The sequence below is a fragment of the Neodiprion fabricii genome, chromosome 1, assembly GCF_021155785.1.
Source record: "Neodiprion fabricii isolate iyNeoFabr1 chromosome 1, iyNeoFabr1.1, whole genome shotgun sequence".
Taxonomy (NCBI): Eukaryota; Metazoa; Arthropoda; class Insecta; order Hymenoptera; family Diprionidae; genus Neodiprion; species Neodiprion fabricii.
The window spans coordinates 18771503-18782325 of NC_060239.1; the positions used below are offsets into that span (position 1 = coordinate 18771503).

General features: G+C 36.1%; 1 protein-coding gene across 1 annotated transcript; it reads right to left on the reverse strand.

Annotated features, from left to right (window-relative positions):
* Positions 1-8106: 8106 nt before the first annotated feature.
* Positions 8107-10492, reverse strand: LOC124187828. The gene is made up of 4 exons (XM_046580017.1): positions 10435-10492; positions 9895-10331; positions 9329-9652; positions 8107-8268 (listed from the first exon to the last, which is right to left on the reverse strand). The coding sequence occupies exons 1-4, from the start codon at positions 10490-10492 to the stop codon at positions 8107-8109; spliced, it is 981 nt and encodes a 326-aa protein (XP_046435973.1).
* Positions 10493-10823: the final 331 nt, after the last annotated feature.

Sequence of the window (10823 nt, forward strand, 5' to 3'; positions counted from 1 at the left end):
ATTTTTGAAATAAGGGCGCATTCCGGGGCTCCTCAGACGTTATATATACGTATGTACATACGAGACAATGGCGATACCGACGAAAAGTATAACCTATTTCGACCGAAGTAAAATAGTTGAAAAATTGGACCAAGGAATTTCTGGTGTAGTAGTAGCAAAAAAATACGGAATATCCGCTTCAACTGTGTCCCATAAAAAAAAAAAAACAAAAACGGATTTACTAGCTCTCACTCTAAGCGAGATCTCGAAGGTGATGAAGAAAGAAAAATCGTTCAAAACGACACGTTTTCCTGATCTCGAAAAAGCTCTTTATTCATGGTTTCAACAGAAACGTAAACTTGCAGAACCTAAGTGGTCCTATATTACGTGAAAAAGTTTTAATATTCAATGAAAAGTTGAGTGGCCCGAAGACATTCAAGGTATGTATATTTAATCTTATTTTTTTCTATCAATGTCAATTTTTCATCGACAATGGGACATAGGATGTATCATCCTTATTGATAAAACAATTTGTTTTTTAACAATGTGTTCTTTGGGCCGAAAAGGATAATTACGACCGTCAATGTATGTATGTCACAATACAAATACAATGTATGTAATGCAAGACAAATAAATTCTTATTAAGCATTCGAGGTGTTTTTTTTAACTCGCGGCTGTTAAAAATGTTTATTTTTTTTTAGTTTATGTACTGCATGGCAGATTTTAATTTTGTCTTTTTAAAGTATTTAATGAAAGCGAATGAAATGTTTTTTTTTTAACAGTCGGTTACGGTGATTTTTTTTATTTCGCAAGTTTTAAATTGTAAAATTACATATTACCGAATGCATTTGAAAAAATGTTTATATATATTTGTCATGATTGTAATGTACATATTAAGTAGTTGACGGTTTCTTTATACATAGAATGTAAAAAATAGTTTGGGTACTATATATTTGCAATATTTTGAACTCTGATAATAACACGGAGAAAAATAAACCGTAGAGGTTACTTCTACGCAGTAATGGTTACTGCGTCACCGTAATAGTTACTGTTTGGGCCTGAACGATTTTTGCGTTCACTGTAACCATTACGGTGACGCAGTAACCATTACTGCGCAGAAGTAACCTCTACGGTTTATTTTTCTCCGTGTAGTACTCTGGGATAAATTTTGCGAAGAGTTAATAAAATATTTTCACGGTTCTTCGTTTGTAAAGGCCAGCCTTGGATGATTGGCCAAACTCAAACAGCGGCAAGGTATCCGGCAACTTTGCATTAAAAGAGAGAAATGATCCGCCGATACTGAAGCCGCAAATGATTTTGAGGGAAAATTTGGAGAACACATAGCTACAAATGGATATGCTCTTGAAAATGTCTACAACGCAGACGAAACTGGTTTACCGGTGGTATGCAAGGCTCAGAGTAGTGCGTGGATGAATCGTACCCTATTTTTCGAATGGTAATCTATAATTTTTTGATTTTATTCATCTAGATTGAGAAAAAAAATTCGTTGGATTGATTAATATTTATTTGAATACATCCAAATGAATATTTTTTTTATATTGACTAAAATTTTGTCATCTTAAGGTGCTGCTGACCTGGATCTAAAAGTTGTAATCGATCGAAGTGTCCTCTGCGTAAGTTTCTTCGGTTCCAAACCATTCGAAGGTGGTACTCTCCACCGGGGAGTAGCGCAACACAATATTAGACAAAACGCGGTCGGTAAAAGGCCTGAATCTGAGTCAGTAACCATACCAACAGGACCGAGTCGAATTTTGCATGCAAATAATGACGTCATGCGTGTAGCGACTGCATCACGACCGAACTGATTATTTTGATAGTTTTACGGTGAATATAGCAAATTCCATTTCGTGTTCCGTGAAACACCCGTGAATATGGGACATTCTTTGACGAATCCGACAGATTTAGATAAAAATCGACCGACACAATTTTGATGCAGCTTAAAATTTTTTCATGGGTTCTATATCGAAAAAATTGGGATACGTATTCGAGGGTTTTTTTATTTTACATATTTCGTAACATAGAGGGGATCGAAAATTTGATAATTTGGTGTTTTTTGGCATGGAGACTCATTTTCAAAAATTCATAAAGCCAGTTCTATTTGAGTTGAAAAGTTCGTTTTTTCAACCCGAAGCTAATAAAATGAATTTTAATATTACAATTCTTTTATTCACGATTATTACGAAATTTATGTCGTTATAAATAATTGATATGTTTAAATCGATTTTTAATAATTGCCTTCACCTCGTAGCGAGTTCTCAGCACAAACTTCGTATTCTACGTCAAATTATCTATCAATAACACATTTTTATTTGATGGAGAAATTATTATTACTGTAGGAAAAAATTAATTTATCCAGCGCGGCACGTCACATCGGCGTGCGGGTTCAATTGCACGCCTCATTATCTTACCTCGTATCGTTTTCCTCTGTAATATAGATGATTAATGTATATTCTCAATTGAATAATAATATTTAATAGCAAATAAGACTTTGTAAAAAATGTAACAAAAAAATAATAAAATACAAAATATTATTGAGTAAGAATTTCTTCTCTGCATGCACGATGTAAGGAGACTGTAGTGTGTAGATGTTTATGTTTACCCCTTTCAATCCTTCGCTTCCGATGAGAAGCCCGTAAGACAGCAATGCCGTCTAATAAATGAGATGCGAGTGTGCAAATCATTAATCTACGAGAGAATTTTTGTTGAGAAAATGTAAATTTGAACAACTGGTGAATTTGAAAAATTAACGACGGAGCCAGGAATCGAACCTGGAATCTAGCGATGCTTTACCGGAGACTTACTCCACTAGACCACCTAGCCGCCCTGACTCTGTTGTCTTTAATTTCTCTCATAACCAGTGAGTTCAAATTTGTTTTCATGTGCCCGATTTGTATGAGTAAGAATTTCTTCTCTGCATGCACAATGTAAGGAGACTGTAGTGTGTAGATGTTTATGTTTACCCCTTTCAATCCTTCGCTTCCGATGAGAAGCCCGTAAGACAGCAATGCCGTCTAATAAATGAGATGCGGGTGTGCAAATCATTAATCTACAAGAGAATTTTTGTTGAGAAAATGTAAATTTGAACAACTGGTGAATTTGAAAAATTAACGACGGAGCCAGGAATCGAACCTGGAATCTAGCGATGCTTTACCGGAGACTTACTCCACTAGACCACCTAGCCGCCCTGACTCTGTTGTCTTTAATTTCTCTCATAACCAGTGAGTTCAAATTTGTTTTCATGTGCCCGATTTGTATGAGTAAGAATTTCTTCTCTGCATGCACGATGTAAGGAGACTGTCAGGGCGGCTAGGTGGTCTAGTGGAGTAAGTCTCCGGTAAGGCATCGCTAGATTCCAGGTTCGATTCCTGGCTCCGTCGTTAATTTTTCAAATTCACCAGTTGTTCAAATTTACATATTCTCACAAGATATTATTGTGTCAAATAAAAAATCAATTTATTAAGATTTCAATACATTATTTTTAGTTAATAAGTACCTCGTCCTGCAGTACGTCGCAGAATATTTACATTTATTCTTGAAAATTTGTATGATTCCAACCTCTCCTGAAGAATTGGAAGCAGAGCAATTCTCATTGTGTCAAAAAAAAAACGGTTGTACAAATTTTTAAACGAAAAATACTATACATATTAAAAGTGAATGTAAATATTGTGAGACGTAACGCAGAACGAGGTGTTTATTAACTAATAATAGTGTATCAAAATCTTGGTAAATTAATTTTTCATTTGCCACAATAATATTTTTTTGTTTTATTATTTTTTTGTTAAAGTTTTTATAAAGTCTTATATGGTAATAAAGAATATTATTCAATTAAAAATATAGAGTAATCATTTATATTACAGAGGGAAACGATACGAGGCAAGATAATGAGGCGTGGAATGGAACCCGCGCGCCGATGTGACGTGCCGCTCCACATAAATTAATTCTTTTCCTACAGTAATAATAATTTCTCCATCAAATAAAAATGCGTTATTGATAGGTAATTTGACGTAGAATACGATGGTCGTGCTAAGAACTCGCTACGAGGTGAAGGCAATTGTTAAAAATCGATTTAAACATATTAATTGTTTATAACAGTATAAATATCGTAAAAATCGTTAATGAAAGAATTGTTGTAATAAAATTCATTTTATTAGGTTTGAGATGAAAAAAACGAACTTTCCAGCTCGAATGGAACCGGCGTGATGAATTTTTGAAAGTGAGTCATCCAAGCCAAAAAATACCAAATTATCAAATTTTCGATCCCCTCTATTTTACTATAGCCAAATCAAAAATGTGTCGGTCACAAAAGTGTTCGGTTGTCAAAGAATGTCCCATATACATTAAAACATGTCGCGCAATATTAATTTTACACAGCACGAAGTATTTTCAAAATGATTTCATAAATATCACCATTCACCATTTGTAGATATTTGGAAATATACTTCTCGCAAAAATTAAGGGAACAACAAAATTTTCGAAATTTTTAGGTGATTTTCAACAGGTTGTATTTCAGTGAAAAATGGTCGTGCAAGAAATGAAAAAACAAAGCTTTTGAAGCTTGAAGATTCTAGTTTTTGAATTTCTTGGTTAAAAATTTTTCGAATCACTATTAGCCATGCAATCCTTGGATAAAGCACGAAGAAAAAATTTTCAAAACTTTTTACATTTTTTTTTTCGCTCTACGGGCATGGAAAAATTTTTTCGAGCTAAACCAATGCATAGGTCGCATAGCCTGTTTATTCAGCTTCAAGATGCTTTTTTTTAAACCTCGATACGACCATTTGTCTTCGAGATATCGAATTTTGAATGCCAAAGGATCCTTTTTCACTCAACTGCCGATATCTCTGGAACTACTGGTCGCACAGCGAGCCGAAGGGCAGTTTCTTTTTCTGCAGAAAATTTCCTACAAAAATCTGTCATGGTTGATGTCGAAAAAATTTTTTTCCACCAGTAGCGTTAACGTGAAAAAAGAGCAAAAAAATGCCATTTTGCCTTTTTTTGAATAATCGACTGTATCTTCGTCAATATTGGGGGAAGAGCTTAGGTTAGAAGGAAATTTTACAGCCTAATGTACCCCAAAGGTCCCCCTAAATCGGTAGATCGATCGGTTCAGCGGTTTTCCTGGACCGATTGATTGAAATTTTGACAAAATTAAGAGAACAAGGTTCCTTAAGAAACAAAAACCTTGTTCCCTTGATTTTTTGAGGTAAGTTATCGAGAATTCCTGCGAAAAAAACTAATTCAATCGAATTGAATGAATTAATTTGAACTAACAGAAGAAACAAAAAGGAATTAATTGAAATCATTCAGATATTCACTAGAATCGGAGTGTATTATCGAGAATTGATGGTAAAAGTACTGAATTAATTGAATTAAAAGAATTCACTTGAATAAAGTTAAATTTAGTTGAATTAATCTAAATTAACAGAATTAAGTTGAATCAAATGAATTATTCTGATTTATTTCAACCTGCGGAGTTAATGTGGCAATCAAATGTTAAGTTATTTCCCCCTCGACTTATATCTTGCCTGAGCCTATTCGTGGATTGTTGACTGTCGATAAAAGATCTTATGAAATAACCGTATCGATACGAATGACAAATCAGCTAAACTTCGGGTGACGATTGATTTCTTATTTAGACGCAATGATTAAGTATGCGAGGATTCGTCGTTACGTACGTATAGCAGGTATTCCGTATACCCACCAAATTACAGACTCTACGAGCCTGACCATTTTACATTTCATCAGTTCAATTGTTGTGCCAATCGTCACATGAAAGAAAGGCTGATTTTCATTCAATAATTTATCAGCCCAATTCAACTGTCCTTTGTTAATTTTTCAAGCTACTTCGTGAACGTGAACTTTCGTATCGTAAGAAAAATTCATACAAACTCAGTGATGTGAAATTATTATTTCAACGATTTTGTATAGTATTTATCTGTTTTTTGTTTTTCATTTTTCTCACGGTGGTTTTATCAAATCTAAATAATTTTATCGTAATCACGATAGAATGTCGTTGGTCCGGCCATTGATTAGCCGAGGCTCCGGGGTATAAATGTCATAAAATAAGGCACCGAACTCGTTAGATCGGTCCACATCAGTCGAGTAGTCCAGTCGGAACGTACACGACTTCATTCGACAAGGAACTAAGGCTCGGCAATTCTTTGACTGGTTAATTAGATGCCAAGTAAGAAGATCTGTAAGTTTGCCCTAAAAAATGATTCCAGATATGCCGACAATTTTTTCTAGATATTTCAAAATTACGTAATTCAGCGTGGTTTTTTTTTTTTTGCTCATTTTAGAGAAAAACTGTTCCCACAAAAGTTGTCCATCGTATTGCCCTCAAATTAGACTTATACGAAAACCACAAATCATTGTTAGTTTACTTGTGAATTGCCGCTAGGCACAGACATCGAGCGTGTTGTTTAATTGCTGTCATAAATTCAGTGAATTTTCAATGCCATGTCCTGAAACTCATCCGACGTGTAGAACAATCTTTTCTTGATATTCTAGTTCTGATTCGATGTTTTAATGTTGGTAGCAACGAGGAAATGAGAATGGTATAATGATCGTTTGTTCTTTACAATCTAGTTTGTTACTGAATATTTGTTAAACGCTTTTTTTTTAAATCCAGCTTATTTTTTATTCCAGAACGTAACGCAGTACGCAAATCATTACGTGTAAGTGCACGTTCAACCCACTCGTTCGACTATACCCTTATCTTGCGGTCATGCCAATTAAATACTGAAAAATGACAGTTACCAATTTTTTTTACTACTGACACAACATTGCGAAAAATCGAAAAAAATGACGGAAGATCACATCACAGCAAATATTTATACGGTAAAAAGAAGAAACTGATGCCGTTCTAAAATCCACCGGAAATCAGCGATCTGAATGTTCAAAAATTTTTAGAAGGTGGAATTTCTTAAAGGAAAATCCAAATAAAATTCTCGATATGTACACATGGCTGCTGGGTCTGTGTTTTTATTTCAAATCTTCTGAGTAGCAATATCGGAGTCATCGTGAAAAAACTGAAAATCACGTTTTATGCGCTGACTTCGAGCCAAATGGAGCTGGCAGGCTAAAATTTGGTAAGGGTCAGTCACTTACCACACTGAGAGAAATTTTTAGCTTCGATTACCGTTCAGTTCTTAACTATTTTCATTCTCTACCACAATCGAAAAATATTATAGTTCTAGATGAAAAATGAAAATTACTTTTTTAGCTGTAACCAGAAAGTCTAGTATCCCTTACTATACTTTTTCATTACGATCACTATCACTACATTTTCTTGTAACTGTTGTCAAAATTTGATGCTTTGTGCAACAATAAATTGACTCTAAAGCCTTGTTCAACTAAAAAAGTACAGTAAACCGAACAAATTGATTTTGCGTTGCAATTACCAAAAAAAGGATCGACAATAGCGCAAAATGATTACGTGTACCTCGTTCTTCGTAATTTCAACAATATTCAAAGAGTTTTTTTTAACGATACGTGTTTTACTGATTTCTTCTAGTTACTATAACAAATTACATTTCTTTCAGTGCACCACAAATTCGCAGAATTTGTTTCGAGAGAGTGCACTTTCGCATGCTTAATCAACTATGCCCCTCACAATACATTTCCCACGCGAAAGTGTGGCCGAATAAAAAGTTTGTTAGTCTTAACAGAATATTTCAGCATTTTTTTTTTTTTATTTCCAATCAAATTTCATAACTCTTCACTCTTCTTAACTTGGTTGGAAGAACGCAAAAGCATTTTTCGAGTTCATTAAATTACGTAGTATTGTGTAAAATTCGGTAGGCATTTGTTATACTGTATTTGGAATTCACTGAACATACTGCTGAATTTACCTGACAAGTTTACAAAGGAATTCGATTACAGTCCGTTAAAATAAAAAATCTACTGTGGCAAAACTAATCGGTATTTATCTCTATTAATTTCACTGTACAATTTAGAATAAAATACTGTGCGTGACCCGTCCGTGAAATGTTTTTGACTCGTACTTTGATTTACTTATGATTTCAATACGAACTAAAGGTGCGAGCCGTTTAACTCGTTCTCGCGCGTACGGAAATCTTCGTCCTAGCCCTAAAAACACCTACTTTACGGGCATGCCTCTAAAAGTACTATTGAAGGTAAGATCGTCGGCTGCCTGGCTCCACTGGTCGCCGATAAATGACCATAGACTGAAACTGTAAAAACAATTGCCATCCCGAAACATCGGGATTCGTAAGAGTCATCCTCAGGTAAAATAGAAACTTGATTCTGTGTCAGAGTTACATAATGATTATTTTTTAGGTGTTGAATTCTCGTCCGCCGATGACGTGATGTATAAAAAACGGGCTATTGCTTCTCTCCGAAACAGCTACTATTGTGTTATTGTAGTTCAAGAACTGAGAAAAAAATTTTAAAAAAAACCTATTACCGTTTCACAAATTCTATCTTTCAAGCGAATGAAGATATCATCAAACCCTCAGATATTCATTTTTCATGTGCGTCATGAAATCAAGAGCCCTGGGAAATAATAACCGGCCACGGTGTTTCGATTTTTCACCGAAAAGATCATTTTCGTGGTCGTACCGAACTGTGCTTTTTGATACATAATTTCGCATGAAAAACGGGTGCCGCAGTAAAAGCGAACAAAAAAAATAAAAAATTTCAAAATTTCTGTTGGATGACTTACAATTAATTTTTAATTTTCATTAAAAATATCGTCAAAGTAGTACCCCACAGTCGGTAAGAGAAACATCACGAAATTTTTGGCAGATTATTCATAATTCATTTACTTAACACGTATTTTTCATTGGCCAACGCGTTAGGAATTTATATTAGATAACCCACGAAAACCTTCATAACATTTTTTTCAACTGCAGAGTACGTCTTTGATGATAAATTATGAATGGGAAAAGAAACGTAACTCGATGTGACAATCAAACACGATATTCGATGAAAAAATCTCATTTTTTTCCCACTCCTAATCACGGAAAAACGCTGCACCTTAATTCTGGAAACGTAAGTTCTATTAAGTTCGATGAATCGATGATATTACAGTGACGAAATGAAAAACATCGGATGGCACTCTCGTTCGTCTTCATTACTGATGATGACCAATCGGTCTTTGCAAAATTATTTTGTGGCACTGAAAAGTGCCGTTTTGTATTTGGCTCTAAAAAGTGCCGATTTTGATGACTCCTCACCAATGCAGAAATTGTTCAAAATGTCCGCCGTTTTCTCGCAGGCAAAGCCTGCAACGTTGGACCAGTTGGCCAATTGCTGCGCGAACGATTTCCGGCGTCACCGTCGCCGTTACCGCTACGATTTTTACCTCCAGGGCTTCCAAAGTATTCGGTGGATCCTCGTAGACGAATTCTTTGATCAGATCCCAAAGGCAATAATCTAGAGGATTCAGATCGGGTGATCTCGGCGGCCAAGCGACGGGACCCCCACCGCCTATCCACCTATCCGGAAATCGTTCGTTCAGAAATTGACGAGTGCGGGCACTGAAATGTGCCGGAGCACCGTCATGCTGAAACAACATCACCGCTCGGCGTTCAAGGGGACGGACTTTGAGAAGATCTGGAATCCGATCTTCAAGAAACTGCCGATACGTTTCACCGTCTAGCCTTGCCGGTAAAACGCAGAAACCGATCTGTAGCAAGAATTACCCTCTAGTAAATTGTTGCATAATAAATACATAATGCTCGTCGAATCATAGATTAGTTTTGACTAATATCAAATATGAATCATACATATGTCTTGATTTTACTGATTTACCGAGGTTGTTTGTCTCAACATCAGTAAAACGGATCTTCATTGAATTTTATAAAATCAAGCCAACGAGACGATAGAAATTTATAATATCTGTATTCAAGCATTATCGAGTAAGCTCACCAACTCGTCGTCGATCATGCCACCCCACACGTTGAGGCTCCAACGAACCTGGTTTCTCGACTTCCGAATATCGTGTGGGTTTTCTTCGGCCCAATGATGGATGTTGTGGCAGTTGAATACTCCATCGCGATCAAAATTTGACTCGTCCGTAAACAAAATATTGAATACGATCAACGGGTCCGCTTCGGTTTGTTGCAAAACCCATGTGCAAAACATTCGTCTCGTGGCACCGTCGGGCCCGTGGAACGCTTGCACCTTCTGGATGTGGTACGGTCGCAAATCGTTCGATCGTAATACTCGGTGGACAGTCGAGTTGTCCGTTTCGTACTCCGCTGCCAAACCGCGTGTACTTTTATCGGGCGTCCTTGCCACATTCTCCAGAATTCGTTCCTCGAACTGGACCGTCCATCTTGATCTCGGAACGTCCTGCGTTTGATCTGTTGGGGACAAAGGTGCCAGTTTCTAACAGACTCCGTTCCAATCGCCTAAAAGTTTTCGCATCCGGATGTCGTCTTACTGGAAAACAAACTGCGTACTCACGAGCTGCTGCCCCCGCAACGTTGTTGCACGCTCCCATCATCAGCACCATATCATACATTTCACGATTAGAATACTACATCGTTGAATAAAGAACTTATTGGCTTTGAAAAGTGCCAGTTTTCAAGAGTTTATTGTTACTTGTATACGCAAGCGAGGCTGATAACAATATGACCCAATTTTGTAGTTGGAAGCGCGTTGTTTATAACAACTGACTTCCGAATTGCTATGCAATCGCATGAGATTTTGTACACAAAGGGTGTGGAATAAATACGAGTTTGATAAAATACGGAATACTTTGAACTTATTTCAGCGGTATTGAACGACACATTTCTTGAAATCATCAATTGATGATCTAAATAATCAGTAAATACTGATCATTTGAATTCGCG

Excerpts from the sequence above, each read along its gene's own strand:
- LOC124187828 (XM_046580017.1), bottom strand. The coding sequence starts at position 10,492 with ATGTATGATATGGTGCTGATGATGGGAGCGTGCAACAACGTTGCGGGG. Across the intron at positions 10,332-10,434 it reads CGTTGCGGGGGCAGCAGCTC|ATCAAACGCAGGACGTTCCG; the intron begins GTGAGTACGCAG and ends TGTCCCCAACAG. Across the intron at positions 9,653-9,894 it reads GCATGATCGACGACGAGTTG|ATCGGTTTCTGCGTTTTACC; the intron begins GTGAGCTTACTC and ends TTCTTGCTACAG.